Source organism: Tachypleus tridentatus, chromosome 11, assembly GCF_004210375.1.
Source record: "Tachypleus tridentatus isolate NWPU-2018 chromosome 11, ASM421037v1, whole genome shotgun sequence".
In the NCBI taxonomy this organism is placed as follows: domain Eukaryota; kingdom Metazoa; phylum Arthropoda; class Merostomata; order Xiphosura; family Limulidae; genus Tachypleus; species Tachypleus tridentatus.
The window spans coordinates 36212021-36233476 of NC_134835.1; the positions used below are offsets into that span (position 1 = coordinate 36212021).

Below are 21456 nucleotides of genomic sequence, written 5' to 3' on the forward strand. Positions count from 1 at the left end.
TCCTGGAGCTCTTTGGAACGTCTCAGTTTAATTCGAGTTTGAATTAAAGCACCTAAGAAAGGCGATTGTTTGTTTGTTTGTTTGCTTTTTTGAATTTCGCACAAAGCTACTCGAGGGCTATCTGTGCTAGCCGTCCCTAATTTAGCAGTGTAAGACTAGAGGGAAGGCAGCTAGTCATCACCAGCCACCGCCAACTCTTGGGCTACTCTTTTACCAACGAATAGTGGGATTGACCGTCACATTATAACGCCCCCACGGCTGAAAGGACGAGCATGTTTGGCGCGACGGGGATGCGAACCCGTAAGAAAAGGGAATCCTAGGCTTGTTAGACGTAGGTTTAGGAATATATTATCCAAGTTTTTTATATATGTGTGTGTACATTTTAAAAGCATGGCCATTCATACAAACAAATCAAAGTTATATTTAAGAACCGGTCACTTGCCTGACGTATTATTTGAACAAATGACCTCAACGGTTTGAATGACCTTTTATTTAATAAAGCGCTTCTAAGATTTATATAAAACACGATTCATCTTCGTTCAAGAAGAGACAGAGCCATAGAGTGCTGGTATGTGCTGTACCTGTCCAGAAAAGATGAGAAAATTTTAATGTAGGTATAAACGTTTCACTGAAGTTATTAGGGTGAAGAAAAAAAATCACTGTGTAAGTTACATTCACTACTTAAATAAAACATTTAAACTATAAAATATGGAACAAAATACAAAGGTAAGTAAGCAGTATTTAAAAACAGATTGTTTATGCTGGCATTACAAAAGTCGAGATTTAAAAGAATGAATTTTGAATATTTTATTTGGGTTCAATCTGCGTAATTGATATGTAATTAGCTTCTTATCACAGATTAATAAGTAGTTATGGTTTAGTTTGTTTTGAATTTTGTGCAAAGCTACAGGAGGGTTATATGCGTTAGATGTCCCTAATTTAGCAGTGTAAGACTAGAGGGAAGGCAGCTAGTCATCACCACCCACCGCCATGTCTTGGGCTACTCTTTTACCAACGAATAGTGGGAATGATCGTCACGGCTGAAAGGGCGAGCATGTTTGGTGTGACGGGAATTCGAACCCGCGACCCTCAGATTACGAGTCGAGTACCTTAACCACCTGGCCATGCCGGGGCCTAAGCAGTTGTGAAGCTTCGTTCAATGATCTTAAGTACTTTGTTATTTCCCGGTAAAGTATGTCGTTAAATCATTTTTTAAAGTAAGTCTAGTTAAAGCGTGTTACACGAATGAAACCAGATAAAAAGAGTAATTATGATATATTTTGAAAGTTTAGCAACATATTGAAGACACCAACTTTAAAATATTTGGAGACAGGATATATAATGTGTGTGTTTTTCTTATAGCATAACTATATCGGGCTATCTGCTGAGTCCACCGAGGGGAATACGTGGAGATACCGCTGTGCCAGCGGAGGGCGAGAATATATATAGAAATCTAAATTTGAAATCAGTATTCCTTTGTTTGTTTTATAGTAAAGCTACATTGGTCTATCTTCTATGTCCACTACGGGGAATCGAACCCTGAAGTTTGACATTATGAGTCCGTAAACTTACCACTGCCTCATCGAGGGACCGTCTGTTTGTATTAAAATGAACCACAATTTTTGAAGACACACGTCCATTATTCTGGTACGTCACTAATAGTATCCAGAAGGTGATGAAATTCATTAAAGTTGACGTTAAGAAAAATAGAGAAACAGAAAATGGCACAAACGAATTCGTGTCCACTCGTAAAGGGGAGGGGAGTATACACTTTTTAGAATTTAAGGAGAAGTTTAGTTTCAGTTTATTCTGATGAGTTTTACTCGCGCCCGCGGTTTATCGAAAGAGTTTAGGAGATGGATTAGTAAGAGTTTAGATATGACTTACCAAAGTTAACCAGACATTTGCAATTAAGAGTTGATTCTTTTCATCCTACAGAAGAAAATGAGAAATGAGAAATTTCACAGAAACAGAGCTAAGCAAACAGTGCAGATGTCTGCTAGCTTTGTGGAAAGTAAAAGTGGTTTCACACTAATATATGTCGCGAAAAAGGAAAAAAAAATAGCAGGAAAACAGCAGAAAATCATGCAGTACTTACCAGGTTTAACCATATGTTTGCCACTAGCATTTGATTTTTTTCGTCCTAAGAGAATGAAAAAGGCAAAGCATGAAAACCGCCAACCAGAAACCCCTGTGAAATTAAAAACCACATACACAAATTGTTAGAATACACCACGTGCAGAAATATTAGTAATTAATCTCCGTTTTTTTCAGTCAGCGAATTTTTGAATTCGCAGAGTAAATCAGGTCGTTTGTTTTGTTTGTTTGTTTTTTGATTTTTTGCACAAAGCTACTCGAGGGCTATCTGTGCTAGCCGTCCCTAATTTAGCAGTGTAAGACCAGAGGGAAGGCAGCTAGTCATCACCATCCACCACCAACTCTTGGGCTACTCTTTTACCAACGAATAGTGGGATTGACCGTCACATTATAGCAGCCCCACGGCTGAAAGGGCGAGCATGTTTGGCGCGACGGGGATGCGAACCCGCGACCCTCAAATTACGAGTCGCACGCCTTAACATGCTTGGCCATGCCAGGCCTAAATCAAGTCGTTTTATTGATGTCGTCCGGTCTTTAAATGACCTGCTTAGAAACCTAGGTGGCAGACCAAGTGATAATTGAAGAATAAACGACCTACGAGACTAAATCAAATAGACCTAACACCACTAAAATGCTAATAATAATTAAGCCTAACTATATGAAAGTACTCGCAATAAAATCAAAAGATTTATGTAGACGAGTTAAAGCGATAAACACCCAGTTTTTACGTTTACAAAAGTTTGCCTTGTTAAATCGAATGTAAATAAAGCAAAGTTAAATGAAACAGATTCTCTGAGGAAGTTTGGATGCCTCTACTGCGTCCGTCAGTTCATGAATTAATATAGATCGCGAAACCTATTTCAAAGAAAAAATCTAAACGCGCTAAATCTGACATTTGTTTCTAATCTTTAATTTAACTTTGATATAAAAACTTACATTTTTTTTTCTCATTCATGGTAACCTTCTTTAAAATGAAAGGTTTACGTGAAATAGACGACCATGCAAGAGTGAGATAATGTAGTTCCGATTGGTTGTTTGCCAAATAAATGTGCCATTATGAGCAACCTTAATAGATGGGTGACAACTTATTATATTCATACTGAAAATCTAGGGGTTACTTATTCTCCTAACTAACCCGGATGCACAAAATAAATAGACGAAATTAATCAAATAATGTAACCTCAAACAAAAATGTTATCGAAAACCGTTTAATCACAACTCTTCAATAACTAAACACACAATCTTTACTAGTCGTTAAACCGTCAATTAAAAGACTGCTTGAAGTTTCTACCATCCAAAGATAAGCATGTGTGTGTATGTGTGTAAGCCTAACCTTTACTTGTTTAACATCGATTCTGCCTTGCTCTGCGCTGTAGATTTCACAATTTGATTCAAAGAAGACGGAAACCCATCAATTTCTCTCTGGATATTCCCAGTGGCAATGAATTATGTTTGCTAACTATTCTCAAGGATTTTGTTATTTTTCTGTTATTTGGTTCGAAAACGAGGTTGTGCTTAAATACGTCCTTTAATTATATTTATTCTACCTTGTTCATGGATTAATTGAGAACGTATGTAGTTATATATGCTAATAGACTAATTACATTGGCTTGCATACGATATGATTCATGGCTATATTAAAGTGTATATAGTTTTTGAATATTTTAAGACCAAACAGCAAATGTTATGCTTTTTTGTTCTCAGCATTTCAGAAGCTAATTACGTATACCTGTGATCTGCGACACATTGTTTTCAAAACTTCCTAACGAATTCCCCTAAAAAACATTCATTTTACACGTTTTTTTTTATAGTGCTCTTTGTCGTAAGTGTAATATTTTTAAAGTCAAGAATGAATGTGATTCTTGACAAATGAAAGAGTTTTGATGTAATCACGGAATAAATAATGGTTTTTATAAAACACTCAAATGAAGCAATTGATTCGATAATCAAGCAACTTTAACCAATAGACGGCGTTGTGTACACAATCTATCTTAACCAATAATTATTTTGCGTTTTCATTGTCGATGAGCATCTATAGAATTATACCTCAAATACCTCATTTCTGCACAATCTCATTAAGATAATTCTTGTTTGGATATATTCCACAACTGGTTGTTACACCGAGTGTATTTCACGTGTAAGGCAGCCAGTCTTCTCTTGTCTAAATGTATTTCCATTGCTTTGGTGGTTGAATTTACCAGTCGTGTCCAGATACACGATTATCAACAACCATGGTTATTAAATAGTTCAGGAACATTGTTAAATTTGAACAATATTAAGACTGGTAGGAATTATGTATACTTTTTACATACAAACCATAAACCATATAGGTATATAGTTAGTGATTTGATACAGAAGTAACCAATAAGATGTCTCTCCACTTTTATAAGATGTTATAGTAACATGCATACAATTAACAAAGGATCAAACAATGGAGAATATTCCCACTTTTTCGGGCTCCTATACCAATATAGATATAACTAGTTGTTAAAAATGAATATTAAATACATCTTACCACATCAATTAGCTGTTGCAATGTGAGTCCAAAGCTAAGCAACAGAGGTTCCGACTCGTTAGCGACAGGTCTTTCCAGCAAGTTATAATCCCGCATCAGGTCATTAATGAGTTTTCGTTCGTAGAATCCTTGGTTTGAATCTAGTATAAAGTTATTGCAGATTAGTATATTATTTTTATGTCTTTCAGTTTCCAAATTATCATCCCGAGAGAAAGAGAATTGAATGTTGTAGACGTCATCATTATTGTAAAATGGCCTCTTGTTAATAAAGGATCATTTTATAGAATTAGACAGTGAAGACAAGACATTCAGACAATAAATACATGAACAGCTGACAGATGACTACGTAAAATAGAAAAGGCTCATTTTAGGGTCAATGGTTCGAATCCTCGTTCCACCAAACATGTTCGTCATTTCATCCTTGGGGACGTTATAACGCCAGAGTCAATCCCTCTATTCGTTGGTAAAAAGGTAGCCCAAAAGGTGGCGATGAGCAGGGATGACCAGCTTCCTTCCTTCTTGTTTCACATTGCTAAATTAGGAACCAACCAAACAAACAAAATAGAAAAAATACTTCAACCAACTGAGGAGATTTTCAGACTCTAATCTCTTCAAAGTGCGACTTCATTACATATAAGTCTTTCAGAAAGAGAAAGTTACGTTAAGGTGTTAGTGACGTCATACTGACGAGTTGAAGGGAGATTGCAATCACGCGTGACGACTTTTATTAAACTGCTCGAAGAGAAAAAATAAACTGAATATTTTTTTTGTGTTTTGAATTTCGCGCAAGGCTACAAGAGGGCTATCTGCGCTAGCCATCCCTAATTTAGCAGTGTAAGACTAGAAGGAAGGCAGCTAGTCATCACCACCCACCACCAACTCTTGGGCTACTCTTTTACCAACGAATAGTGGGATTGACCGTCACATTATAATGCCTCCACGGCTAAAAGTGCGAGCATGATTGGTGCGACCGGAATTCGAACCCGCGACAGTCGGATTTCGAGTCGAACGCCTTGACACACCTGGCCAACGCGGGCCTTTTTTATGTGTGTGTGTGTGGGAGGAGGGAATTACGTATTTCACAGAAACGATTTTCTTAAAATGTAATTTGCAATGGAGAGATGTAAAAAAAACAAAATCGGCTGAAAAATTATAATATAAGGTAAAGGAAGGTGGTTTATTGATTGGACGGTCGGGGTTGTAGTTAACCTTGAGAATGTCGAAATAATAAAATAAAGTTACAATATATTTTGTTGGAAATGTTCTTAATGGCCTAGGAAGATTTCAAACAAAAATAAATACATGTATTTAGAAAAGTCAAGTGTTTGTTTGTTTTTTTTAATTTCGCGCAGAGCTACACGAGGTTTATCTGCTTTAGCTGTCCCTAATTCAACAGTGTAAGACTAGAGGGAAGGTAGCTAGTCATCACCACCCACCGTCAACTCTTGGGCTACTCTTTTATTAACGAACATTGGGATTGACCGAATTATTATAAGGCACCCAAATTTGAAAGGGCGAGCATGTTTGGTGTGATATGGATTCAAACTTGCAACCCTCATATAACGAGTGAAGCGCCTTAACTACCTGGTCATGTTGGGCCAAATAACTCAAATAATATATCACTTAACGATAGCGTGTGCCTTTATACATCTAGTAAGTTAATTAAAAACGTAAGCATTGCACATTCCATTCACTGGATGCTAAATGCTAGAGAATGGTTCATCAAGCAGATCTGAGATTTTCTTAACAAAGGAACTTCCAATGAGGAGGTTTTGGAAGGAAAGAATATTAAAGTCAAAAAATTATGATTTAATTGAAGGACATCTTACAATATTGACCTCATGTTTGAAGGTGGTTGTATAATTGAGTGTAGGAATGCAGAGGGCGTGCTTAGATGTTTGATTATATTTATTAATATAGGTATAACACTCAATTACACAACAATTGACGGTCAATCCAATTATTCGTTGGTAAAAGAGTAGCTCAATAGTTGGCGGTGGGTGGTGATGACTAGATGCCTTCCCTCTAGTCTTACACTGCTAAATTAGGGATGGCTAGCGCAGATAGCCCTCGTGTAGCTTTGCGCAAAATCCAAAACAACCCAAACAATTACGAAAATACCCACTCAACGTGACGACAATTTTATTGCTGCTTCTCATGTTGACTATTATTAGAAACTGTAATGATAAAATTATAAATGTGCAATCAATTTTGTGCATAAATACTTTAGAATATAAAAAAAACAACAAATTTAATGGACACAGATGATAAGTCTATGGTTTAAGATGAAGTGTCTTGAAATATTACACTGTGTAACATATTTGCTCAGTTATATTTAGTGGATTCAGGATCAACATATAACATATTCCTGGAAATTTTTATATCTCTTTTAGTTAATTATATTTTGTATTGCCAGTTTTATACGGAATATTTTTGGTTTCTAGTGGATTTCGTTTATTTTTTGACTGTTATTTTATGTTGGTATTTTTTCATAAAAACCTGATGAAATGTGCAAAATCTAGAATATCTAATAGTATTAGTTACTACCAGTTAAAAATAAGTCACATTGTATAAAACATCACAGAATAACCATATTATCTAAATTATTTACTAATTCAAAAAAATGTTTGGGCAGCCTGTCTACTTTATTATCCCTCTCTCTCTGTGTTTGGGTAAGAAATGTTCATACTCTGGAGGGTCATGTTCTCTATGACCTCTTCCTCCTCCCCGTATTTATGGTCTTGCCAGATTGGTGTTTGTAATTGTTGAACTGACTATTATTTTGATCCTCTTCAGGGCAATGTCCATGTATTGTGGCACATATACAGTAATTATTATACTCTATCAGCAGAATGTCAAGATTACTGGTGGCACTTTTTTATTTTTATTATTATTACTATTATTTAATATCTATTATTATTATTATTTTTATGTTTAAAATATAAATTAACTGGGGAGAGATATTTAGAACTAGCTTCTACTTTATTCTGTTTTACATGTTTGTTTTTGAGTTTCGCGCAAAGCTACTCGGGAGCTATTCAGGAAGCTTAACAACTAAGAGACTGTTAAATTTTATTTGTGGGATAGGCTTATCAACGAGCACTACTTGTATATTATTTATATCAAACAATAAAGCGATAGAAATCATTACAACATCGGTGATAGGAGTGTTATTAATTTTGTGTACCCACTGCCAGGAATTGACTCTATCAGGGATGATTTATCTGAAACAAAATGTTTTCAACATTGAATATAAAGAGTAGTTGTTAGAAATTACACGTGGATGAAATAAGCAGAGAGAAGAAAAATCTCTACTGTACCTTGAAAAATTGGTTGTGGCAGTTTATTGTGTTTCCATTTGTAATATGTAACGCACCAACTATATCTCAACAACAAATGAATCAGCTTCTCTTTGGATTACCTTGGAATGTAGCACTTACCTGCTTCAGTGACATATTCAAACATAGGAATACTTCGTACAATGATTGTGGTAAGTTCAGGAATGGTTTGGTTTGTTTTGAATTTTGCGCAAAGCTACACGAGGGCTATCCGCGCTAGCCGTACCTAATTTAGCAGTGTAAGACTAGAGGGAAGGCAGCTAGTCATCACCACTCACTGCCAACTCTTGGGCTACTCTTTTACCAACGAATAGTGGGATTGACCGGCACATCATAACGCCGCCACGGCTGAAAGGGCGAGCATATTTGGTGCGACGAGGATTCGAATCCGCGACCCTCAGATTACTATTCGAACGCCTTAACCTACCTGGCCATGCCGGGCCTCACAAACAATTTATAAACAGAAGAATGTTATGAATGGGTTACGCAAACATTTTAATACAGAACAATATTATTAGTAGGTTACACAAACAGTTTATAGCATTTACCTTTTTTAATCTTCGCTGTTCTGTATTACTAAATATTAAACTATTTTTATTAATATTTTCACCCTTGATGCATTTTTTGCAATTGACGTCATCGCATCCGGGTACGTTAAGTGTTCTTTCACTGAACAGTTGTTCATATACTTTCATGTATATAAAGAGCTTTGGAATTATTAATATTAGTTTCTGTTTTAATAATAAACGCATTACCATAACATCGTTCGTTCCACTGTAAGATAATTTATCAAACCATGCTCATTCGTTATTGTTTTTTGTTTTTTTACCAGTTTCCAGATCTTTTAATGCACATTTATCTTCGTCAAAGACATTTGGAAACTTTGTTCGAAATGCCAATAGTCTTTGAGTTAGATATCTTTATTTAAAGTACAAGTTTACTTTTTGATTTTTAAATAAGAATGTTAAATATTTTTTGTATAAAGGAAATTAGGAAGTAAAATTCTCAGGCGAAGGCATGACTTTTTGATGCTACTTCTAACAGTTCTATATATTAAGAGAAAAACTGGGCAGTAAAGTATTTATATCGTTCTGATATTTTCCATTCAAAGGGAAGGACTAGTTATGTTATCAGTTTTTATTACCTACAACTTGTACTCGAATAGTAACTATTTACCCAAATAGCAAGATATAATGCCAGCAGTTGAGTTGTAGTTCCAACACTGCGAAAGCTAACTTCAGTGAAAGGAAAGATACATAATATAATTGCTATATTCTCTCAAAGTATATTACCTTATAACTTTTTAGTTTTCAAAACTAAGGTAAAAAACCAGGATATCAGACTATGCTCGCGAATTTCATAACACCAACATAATATTAAGACATCTGAGACGCAGTGATTTTTACACATTGTTTACACCCTTCTGATTTTATCTATTTCACCTGTGTCAGATGTTTTTCACATTTCTTGTCCTTTCTGTAGATAACAAAGAACTGCTTTAAAAAACACTGAAACGACCAGCCTGAATTCAAGGAAAGGACTTGTTTTTGGGACATTTGTAGAGACCAGTTTTTCAGACCAGTGAATTTTATTTCACGATACAAGAACGTGGTTGGTTCCTTCCAGTCTTTACAGATACTAGACGTGCTTCTGATTCACTATTGCCTTAGAGATTCCAGAACTTGTCGTCTCCGTCCAGAGGAAAGTTTACAAAGCTCTTAGACTCGGAATACAGTGTATTAAGTTTTAGAACAGGCAAGCTGAAAAGCGTAATTTTGATCTGTGCAAACAGAGAAAAACAGACTAGAAGGACCTCTTCTCAGTACGAAAGAATAGAAATATCCATCCGGACAGAGATCTGCAGGCCTTGTATGCCTGGATGTAACCTTTCACCCAAACAGTTAGAAATACGTTCTTAGTGAAAGCGAATTAATATGTCTGGCAGTATGTGTTGAGTTTATAAAATGTTCAGATAGCTGAACAGAGAAGTTACTTTGAATACAGTCTGTAGTTATTGTGAACGTACAGAGTTGAACACGTTAACCACCCTTTGTGGATTTAAACAGGCGGGGTTACCATGTCAACAAGCACTTGAACGGCACCAAAGTGGAGCACTGACAAAGGAAAATTCACTTTTCGAAAGTGCTTGGATTACAGGAGTTCCTTTCCTGTGCCATGTTAAAGTACATTTCTATTTAGCCATCTCTTTTCGAAACATGCACGTGTTAACTTATTTGCCTCTATTATTCAAGTAACTTTTAACATTTTTTATATTTTTTCCTACCTCTCTTTAAGAGAGCCTCACCACCAAAGAGGTTTGTCCTTTTCAGCCGTGGAGGTGTTATAACATAACGTTCAATCCTATTATTCGCTGGCGGTGGGTAGTGTTGGTTAGTTACCTTTTTCTTAGACAATTACCTTTCGTGAAATTAAACAAAAATATCACTAAAAATAAATGTTTTTTCTCCTTTTCTAACAATGATGAGATTTTAATCTATGGCTGTGTGTCTGTTTCTTATTTGTATGTCCACAGTGTTAAAGCAGATCAAAATGAGCAGTTGCATGCACGTGTCTGTTTCTAGCCACTTCCACACGCACCCACTTATTCTGAATAAAGATCGGTAATACACACGAGAAGGAAACAAAGATACGTGTCTTTCCCTTTCTGCAAATAAATAACGTATTAAGCCTGGGAGTCAAGATATAGGTTTGTACCGTGCTATAAATATAAAATCCTCTTTTTATATGCTTACATGATGGGTAACCTAGAGCAGCTACTTAGAGTTTTGTCGATTTGACAGATAATGTCGTTCTGGACAAAACTTGAAATTCCGTTGTCGTTACATATACTCAAAACAACTTTTAGAAACAGTGAAATAATGACACGTCAAATGTCAGAGAACAAGTCTTGTGTGGATCATCGATTAAACTGACTTCTTGAAAAACAAAGAATCCGTGATGAAGACATAACAGATGAAGAGGAGTTTGACACAGGATGAAGAAGGGAATGAATCTTTGAAGTGGTTACAAACTAGTTTTTAGTTATTCTCTATCAGCTAAAGTTTTGAAATAACCAAATATTTAAGACAATTCTTGTTACTGTTTTTCATATGATACGTCCTTTGTGATTTTAATATTTAAGAAAGGAAAAAGAAATCAACCAATAGCTATTAAAATTAATGTAAATTGAACTGAAATTTACGTAATAGAAAAATTCTATTATTGAAACTTTATAAAGAAATAGCTACTTTTGACATTAGATGTAGTTGCTTGTTTAAAGGAAAAGATTCAGAATGGACAACGTTTGTTCTTTACATCGCAGGTATCGATACTTGATTTTCAGCGTCGTAAGTTCTCCGACTTACCACTGAAACAGTGGGTGGGTAGGAGCGCTTATTGAATTGTAACTGATTAAAAATTAAAGTAAATAATTTTCTTATGACAGATATCTCAAGTTCTGAAGTTGTTTTTCAGTATTACAAAACATCCTAATATATTTGTTGCTGAGCATAAACAAGAAAAGAAAAAAATAGTTTTATGTTTAGAGTACATTTTAATGTATATGTCATAATGTATAAATCATATGTTAGCAAAAGTGTAATATGCTGATTTTTGCTAATAGCGTTATCTTAATTAGAGTTTTTTAAACTATAATTTATTATTCGTTACAGATCTCCATTGAAATGGCCAATTGCTTAATGGATTACAGTGGCTTGTCTCCAAAGGAAGGGAGTCCTCAAAGGACAGAGGTCAAGTTTTTTCACAGAATTTTAGTTCCTCGAAAAATGCACTGGTTAATTACGACGTGATTACTTCCACCCTAAAAGTAATCGATAAAAAGTAATTACGCTTAACACTAACACATACAAAAAATAAAATATATACCTGGGAGATCAACCAGTCCAACGAAAATAAAGCTATTATCTTAAGGAATCTTTTAAGAAGTTACTGTTGAGGGATTAGTGTTTGTTTGTTTTTGAATTTCACGCAAAGCTACACGAGGGCTATATGCACTAGCCGTCCCTAATTTAGCAGTGTAAGACTAGAGGGATGGCAGCTATTCATCACCACCCGCCGCCAACTCTTGGGCTACTCTTTTACCAACGAATAGTAGGATTGACCGTTATATTATAACGTCCTCATGGCTGAAAGGGAGAGCATGTTTTGGTGTGACGAGGATTCGAACCCGCAACCGTCGGATTACGAGTCAAGCGCCTTAACCACCTGGCCATGCTGGACCGAGGGATTAGTGAGCGAATATTTTCCCTGCTTATTCTGAACACGTCTAATAGAAAAATATATGTGTGTCTGTATATATAAAATGGCCCGGCATGGGCACGTGGTTAAAACACTCGACTCGCAATCCGAGGGTCGCGGGTTCGAATCCTCGTCACACCAAATCATGCTAACCCTTTCAACCATGAGGACGTTATAATATAACGGTCAATCCCACTATTCGTTGGTAAAAGAGTAGCCCAAGAGTTGGCGGCGGGGGGTGATGACTAGCTGCCATCCCTCTAGTCTGCTAAATTAGGGACGGCTAGTGCAGATAGCCCTCGTATAGCTTTGCGCGAAATTCAAAACAAACCAAACTCTCGAGTAGCTTTGCGAGAAATTCAAAAACAAACAAAAAACAATATATAGAAACATACTAATATTCAAGTAAGATATACATGTTAAACACACAACGTGAGTGTGATATTTTCTAACAAATGTTTCGCTTTGATTTACATTCACAGGCAATACAATCTCAGATCACTTATTTTGCCCGTCTAACCCTTTGAACCCCAGTTTTCAAGTTTGATGTACGTGAAAGTCATATAAACATATATACCTATATATATAATAACTATACGTTATTATCGCGTGCTACAGTCTTTCTAAACCTAACCTATTGGCTTTGATGAACATCAGTATTGCGTGCTGTACGTATATGCAGTTAGCTAAGTGTTTACTTACTACAGTACACTAACCTATCTCATAAACTCATATTTTTAGATTTTATACACGGTTAAAATAAACATTTGCATGACACACTGTAATGACTCCACCACGGACTTTATTGCGAAATGGACAGTCTACACTTTTCCTTGCCCGGCGTTAAGGGTTAAGGCGTTCGACTCACAATCTGAAGTTTGCTGCTTCGAATCCCCGTCGCACCAAACATGGGAGCGTTATAATGTGACAGTTAATCCCACTATTCGTTGGTAAAAGAGTACGGTGGGTGGTGATGACCAGCTGCCTTCCCTGTAGTCTTACACTGCTAAATTAGGGACGGCTAGCGCAGATAGCCCTTGTGTAACTTTGCGCGAAATTAAAAAACAAACAAAAACAACGCTTTTTCTTTCGATGAACTATAGGACTGCCAATTTTAGGGCTTTTTTATTGTTTACATTATATAAGTTTTAAAGGTTAAGTAATGAAATTATCACTATCTATTCACCAAGCAAAGGAGTCGTGCTCGGTTTATTCCGTGAGGATTTTTTGTTTTGATTTTGAGACGTGGAATATATACATCACTGACCTTTAGATGTACATGATAAATAACCTTTAAAATTCGGCATGGATCACTAGATATTTACAGAAAACAACTTACAATGTTTTATGTGTACTTAGGTTTGTTTACAAATGGACATTATAACCGTGGAGACATATTAGGAGACTTGTGATGACGAGAAACCCACTTGAAGTAAAAAAATGTATCTCAAGACGGCTGGTAGTATTAGCACTAATTAATATAAAGTAGAGAACAACGTTTCGACCTTATTAGGTCATCTTCAGATGCAGATTAGGACACTAACTATTTCGAACGTTTTTGTTGCACATTAACAAAGGTAAAAGTTAAAGTTAAGTAAAAAATAAATTGCTCGTCATACAGTCTTGTTGTAAAACTACATCAGTTCTAGGAACGTAAGAATAAAAGTAAAGACTATATAACGACACTCTAATTGCACTAAGTCTGCTATATCCAGTGCTCAAGAGACCTTTCGTCTAACACCATAGTTCATCAGACTAAATGGAAATCGGCAGATGCACTAGTGATTACCTGTGCAATTATATTGCTTGTTTGTTTGTTTTTGAATTTCGCACAAAGCTACTCGAGGGATATCTGCGCTAGTCGTCCCTAATTTATCAGTGTAAGACTAGAGGGAAGGCAGCTAGTCATCATCACCCACCGCCAACTCTTGGGCTACTCTTTTACTAACGAATAGTGGGATTGATCGTCACATTATAACGCCCCCACGGCTGAAAGGGCGAGCATGTTTGGTGTGACGGGGATTCGAACTCGCGACCCGCGGATTACCAGTCGAACACCTTAACACGCTTGGCCATGCCGGGCCATCAACTTAGCAATCTGTCGGTATATAATTTAGGGCTTATAAAGCTAATAGAAAACTAAAATCATTCTTAAGTTTACAAAATAGAAATGACATCTGTTTCATTCAACAATGTAGAAAGGAACAACTAACTCCTAATTTTGTAAAGGTAAAACTTTCAACAAATTTTAATAAATACACAAACATTATCCAAAATGTACAGAAAAAACTACTTAAAGCCATGTTGAGCACAAAATCCAAAGAACTACATGACTTACAAAAACCAAAAATGAGCCTAGACCATCAACTGGCATGCTGCATTAAACCAGAGATTCACGAACTTATACAACGAAACATAAACCAAATCAATGCTGAGAACAACAGAGACAAAAAGATCTGCCACAACAAAAAACTAGAAAAACTAAGATGCAAACAAGAGAAAAGACATCACGACAAACCGTTGACTAACCTCATAATTAACAGATCCGACCGTCAATTAAACACAGACGAGATACATCTACTTGACAAAGGACTCAACTTCGCAATAGCACCTAGGTACATTCTAACCATAGAAATCAAAACATGTTTAGAAGATCTAGCCAGGAGACTTGGGACACTTTCTACAGAAAACAAAAACAAGGAAACAACCAAAAACAACCAACAGAAAGAAGACAACTTAGATAATTTTATTGACATCCAACAGCCAAACAAATCAGGTAAAATGAAAAATTTATATTTTCCAGAAACACCTAAAAACAACATCTTAAACCTTTTTTCAAAGAATTTTCTCACAAAACTATCAACATAATTTCACAAAACAGAAAGCTAAAAAACAATTATACAAAAAGAGACATTAATTCCATAAAAACCTAAAACAAAACAAAAACATAAAAATTCTAAAAGCAGATAAAGGTAACGCTATAATCATAATGAACACGAATGAATACATCCAAAAAATGAAGAGCATCCTATCAGACACGAACAAATTTAAACCAATACACACAAATCTAACAAAGACACACGAAACGCAACTGAACAAATTACTGCTAAAAATGAAAAAAGCCAACACAATTTCACAAACACTTTATTCCTACTTACGTAAAACCGACTCACGCACACCGCAAATATACGGCATCCCCAAACCTCATAAACCAGATTGTCCATTATGACTAATAATGTCCACATATGAATAATTTAATTACAATCTTGGTAAATACATAGCATGGGTATTCTCCAAATAGGTAACATTTTCAAGTCTAATCTTAATCAATTTAATCATAAAGCCTTAATGGCCAGTTTCGATGTTACATCCCTCTTTACAGAAGTTCCAACCACTGAAGCCTGCAAGATAGCCTTAGAACTCTATATCCGAGACCCTAACCCAACTATAGACACTCCCAGCAACCAATTAGCAACCCTCATAGAATTCATCATGATAAAGACAATCTTAATGTTCAACAACCACAACTATATACAAACAAATGGCCTAAGCATGGGCAACCCAGTATCACCAGTTCTAGCCAATATTTTTATGACACAAGTTGAAACACAAGCAATTAACACAGCATTACATCCACCACTATACTGGTATAGATATGTAGATGACACGGTTGCGGGATTCAGATCTACAGAACACACATACTAAATTTGTTCAATCACATTAACTCTATACATCCCAACATTAACTTCACATGTGAACAGGAAGAAAGCAATCAAATATCATTTCTTAACCTCAAAATTACAAGAACTGATACACAATTTTAAACAGAAATCCACCGAAAAATCACCCATACTGGACTATACATTCCTTGGGACTCAGCACATGAAACAAAACAAAAACTCAACATACTAAGAAACCAAATAAACACAGCCATAAAACTATGCTCACCAGATAATATTAACGATGAATTAGACAAAATAAAACAATACTTCATCAACATCAATGAGTTTCCTCCACAAACCGTAGAAAACATTATACGCACACATCTAGACAGAGAGCAAAATCAACCAACTAAAGTAAATACAGCTCACGAATCAAAAAACCACAAAACCATATACTGCTGTATACCATATATTCCTGACATCAGCAAACAAATAATCAACATTTGGCAAAAACTAGTAACAAAATATGACATTCCAGTTAATACCAAATTTATTCAAAAAACAGGCACAAAACTGAGGTTTATACTATGTAAAAACTACACTGACAAACACCACACCAACATTATTTATAAAATACAATGTGATAACTGCCACGACTTCTATATTGGAGAAACAAGTAGAAAAATGGAAACCAGATTCAAAGAACATAAAAAGTCACCTTCACACGTTTTCGAACACTGCAAGTCAAATAAACACAACATAACCATAGAAAACACTCAAATACTAAATAAAGAAACAAACATAAACAAACGCAAAATTAAAGAAGCCTTACTTATACAACAACTTAAACCCAAAATAAACCAATATAAAGGAACGCCTTTATACCTATATTAAATATAATAAAATAAATAATATAAAATTATATATTCAAACACCTAACACCGCCCTCTACATTCCGACACTCAGTTACACAACCCCTTTCAAACATGTGGTCAGCTTCCGGTCAGTTACCTCTTTTTTTCTTTGTGAACCTGACGATGACCGAAGAAGGTTAAAACGTTGCTCGCTTTTCTACGTAAAATATTTTCTCAACCCAAACGAGCCGTTTTTGTATATATATTTCTCTACAAGTGGGTTTTCTCGACAGCACTAAGAGTGGGTTTGTCTCTTCAAATTGATGGTCTCCTGCGCTTAGTTCCTTGTAAAGCGTAGCGCGAAAATCTTAAAAACGAAAGATAAGATTCTCATGAGATATCTTTATCTGACAACATGATCATACCTTTTAAGAAGTAAAATTCACAAACTGTTTTATAATACAATAAAACATAACACAATATACAAATATCTATTTTTAATTATAAAGTTTACGATACGTTTTCTTAAGCGTTCAATTAAAACGAATGAATGAAATATAGCATGGATCGCTTATCTTCTACTTACACAGTTAATGAGAAAAGACATAACACTGATGAGAGAAACCATTTAATTGATGAAGAAAGTCATCTTATTACCGTATAATCTTTAACCTAAGCTCGTACACTACTTTCATGAAGTTTAATTTTTAATGCAACTATAGCTACTTTAGCCCAGCATGGGCAGGTGGTTAGGGCCTGGGGGCGTTATAATGTGACTATCAATCTCACTCCTTCTTGATTAAAGATTAGCCCAAGAGTTGGCGGTGGGTGGTGATAACTACTCTCTCTAGTCTTACAATGGTTCAGCGGTGTGTCAGTGGACTCACACTATTATAAAGCGGGTTTCGATACCCGTGGTGGGCAAAGCACAGATAGTTCAATTGTGTAGCTTTTTGGTTAATTCTAAATAGTCAATAAACTTACATTGCAAAATTAGGAACGGCTTGAGTAGATAGCCCTCGTGCAGCTTTGCGCGAAATTCAAAAACAAGCAAACAAACTATAGTAGGTTTCAGTTTCCAAAAGAATATGGAAAAACATGTATTTTTATAACTTTAGTATTTGTATTTTCACATTGTATTTTAACATTCTTTTGTAGAATATCAATTGTGACTAGAACCCGTGTCTTGAATGTTGTTATTGTGAAGTCTGAAAAACCGGAAGGTCGAAACTCTTTTATTTCTTATTTTCTTCAATTTACTTGTTAGCCCCCAGCTAGTACAGCGGTAAGTCTACGAATTTACAACGCTAAAATCAGGGGTTCGATTCCCCTCGGTGGGCTCAGCAGATAGCCCGATGTGGCTTTGCTATAAGAAAAACACACACACACATTTACTTGCTAACAAAAATTTCAATAAAACATCGAATTGTATCAATTTGAAAAGGTTTCTGGTTCATATTCGAACACAATGGGTTTGAAAACCTAACACAATTCTAATACAAAATACTGAACAAGTATTATGATTCAAAATGCATTCATCTCTTAACCTTCCCGCAAAAATGTTTTTTTTCAGAGAAAGATTTATTTGCGGTCCTTTTCCTTTAAAAATACCAGTTGTAATTTGTTTATACGACTATACATTTTTATGGATGAACAATTTTCAGGTACGTTTGTCTCTAATTAAGCACAAAGCTACACAATGGGCTCAGTGTGCTCTGCCCACCTTGTGTATCAAAATTTGATTTCTGGCAATTTAAGTCCGCTGTGTCACAGAGGAGCTTTCAGGTAAGTGTTTTCAAAAGATATCGGTTTTATTTAAAAATTTAGAAGCCGGGAAGAAGATAGGTTATTGTGAAGTTTGGGAATTGCTTTAAAATAATACACGAAAAACAAAACACGCTAATTATAATCATTTATTTAAATATATTTCAAAAACTTAAATATACCAGAATAATCAACTTAGCTTTTGAATTTCGCATAAAGCTCGGCGAGGACTATCTGTGCTAGCCGTCCCTAATTTAATAGTGTAAGACTAGACATGTTTGGCGCGACGGGGATGCGAACCCACACAATGATGTTTTCAGCTCATAACATATTTTAGTTGAAAGAAAACCAGATAAGCAAACAAGGCAAATGTCAACTTAGTAATAATCAACCACCTGGGTCCGGCATGGCCAAGTGTGTTAAGGCGTTCGACTCGTAATCCGAGGGTCGCGGGTTCGAATCCTCGTCGCACCAAAACATGCTCGCCCTTTCAGCCGTGGGGGCGTTATAATGTTACGGTCAATCCCACTATTCGTTGGTAAAAGAGTAGTCCAAGAGTTGGCGGTGGGTGGTGATGACTAGCTGCCTTTCCTCTTGTCTTACACTGCTAAATTAGGGACGGCTAGCGCAAATAGCCCTCGCGTAGCTTTGCGCGAAATTCAAAAACAAACAAACAATCAACCACCTGGTGCCAATCATAAAATATATTATACCTACGTTTGTTTCAGTTTTTTTTACTTTTCTTTTGCAAGTTTTCTTGTTATCCTATTGCATTGTTTTGTTTTACTAACACCAACCAAAAAGTAAAAACATTCTCGTATGATTTTATCCCTACACATTCATGAAGCCTGAGAACTGAATTAAACAAGTTGCTAGCAATATGGTGATGGACATATAAATTAATTGTTGTAAAGCAGGAATATCTAGACTCACATGCTGTATAGACTTATGAAGTAATTTTCTCCAAGGCAATTCCAGATGAAAGAGAAGGCCTTGAGGGACTTGCTACATAATGTCATTTCCACCTCATCACTGGTAGAATGAAATTAATCGGAAGCCTGAATATGTATATATATTTTTTTCTACAGTAATGATGAGAAGAGTATAAAGTTGAATATTTTAATGGGGAGGGTGAAGAATGGATGTAATAAAATATTTCATCCATATCAAAATACGAAATTTAACGAAGCCGAGCAAAGTTTACGACCTTAAGACGTTGGTAAATGTACGAGTCGCTGGAAAGGACGTCAAAACTGCTTTAATTTCTGCTTTACTTTGTAGAGCTATAAGCGAGACTTTAACCTCATTTCCCAGGCATAGCTGTCTCTAATCTAGAACTATCGAACGGGGCAGGAAAACCAGACAGTAGCACCTGTCGCTGCTGCTTACACTTAACTGCTATTAATCAAATAGTCGGACTGACTGGCACTTCTATGAAAGCTTACAGCTGGAAGTACGAATAATATTTAGTGGCATATCTCGGGTTAGAACCTTGGATTTCCCATATTTAACCCGTCAATCTTATCACAAGGCCAAGTCCAATCCGCCAGTGAAAGTGTAAAATTTATATTACAGATAATCATATGTAAGTGAATTATAACAAATATGTGTGAATATATATATATTTTAGGATAAAAAATAATTCTAAATTCAAAGTAAATCGTCAGCCTTTCTGTTCTTTGCTATAATTTCAGAAACGCAGTCTTCAGGAATTTTCATTGATCTGTAAACAGTAATTTGGATCTATTCTGCTTCATGAACCATGTTAAAACAGAATTTTTAATATAGTTTTTAATGCTGATTTCAGAAATGTAAATTAAAATTTGGATAAATAAAAACAAATATTTCTTTTAATTTGGTAGGTTAGTTCAGTTTATTTGAAGTTAGATTAAGTTAAACTAATTAGTAAACAATTAGATGTTCATTTAAATAAAAAACATTTAATTAAAAAATCTTGAAAAATAAAAGTATTTACCATTTTTCTTCCCTTTAAAAAAATCAATTCTTCAAATTTTTTATTCATATTTCTGAAATTTGCAGCAAATTGAAAGTACTCGGAATGTGGTTAAGGAACGTAACAGGTGACATTGTAAAACCAATCGTAATATGATCGACTCATTTCTCCATAAAGATCCGGCATGGCCAGGTGGTTAAGGCACTCGACTCGTTATCCGAGGATCGCGGGTTCGAATCCCGGTCACACTAAACCTTTCACCCGGTCGTTTCTGTTAAAGCTATTTTTGCTATTCTTAACCTCCACTTAGAATAACAATTAATTTTATTTGTGCATAATATATATATATCTATTCATGTGCTCAAGATTTATATCACAAGTATCTATTAACCTAGGAAGCCTACTCTATATATAAACTGTATAACGTAGATACAATTCTGTGTCAGTGATGGATGTATACTGCACAAAGGAAATGATTGAAAGAGATTCACTGAAGATAATTTTTGGGCCACATCACTTCCTGTAAATATACGCAACATCCAGGAAGCAGAGATCATGAGGCAGTAGATAAATTACGAATATTTACCCCGGAAGTTGAGGAGCTTGTTCCGATCTTTTCTTCCGCTAGGTGAAATCTGAGGAGATAAAGACCTTAGGGGAGAATGGATCACTTAAGAGCATGGTGCTAATACTTAACGTTGTAAAGCTCAGTACTAAAAACTGTAATATATCTTACCACTCGTTGATGTGCCTCTGCCCTCTGCTGGCAGCTCTCATCACAGCAGCTGTTGTAGGTTGCAAACTTATTTCATTTGCAACAGTGAGTCAGCGGTAAGTTTATGAACTTAAAAGGCTAAACTGAGGGATTCAATTCCCCATGATAGGCAAATCGTAGACGGCCTATTGTGTATCTTTGGTATAAATCAAACCGCCCCGGCATGGCTAAGTGTGTAAAGGCGTTCGACTTGTAATCTGAGGGTCGCGGGTTCGAATCCCGATCGCACCAAACATGTTT

At 35.7% G+C, this 21456-nt stretch overlaps 1 protein-coding gene across 4 annotated transcripts in view; it reads right to left on the reverse strand.

Annotated features, from left to right (window-relative positions):
- The window catches only part of LOC143231936 (neuronal acetylcholine receptor subunit alpha-7-like), a 131476-nt gene that overhangs the window by 35675 nt on the left and 74345 nt on the right, over positions 1-21456 (reverse strand). For 2 of the 4 annotated variants that reach the window (XM_076466815.1, XM_076466813.1), the window contains exons 2-3: positions 4613-4752; positions 2099-2143 (exon numbers count right to left, since the gene is read on the reverse strand). In XM_076466815.1, the coding sequence (XP_076322930.1) occupies positions 2099-2143; positions 4613-4752 (185 nt within the window). Of the gene's footprint in view, positions 1-1887; positions 1933-2098; positions 2144-4612; positions 4753-21456 lie in introns of all 4 variants that reach the window. The other 2 variants (XM_076466812.1, XM_076466814.1) reach the window with 2 other exon arrangements.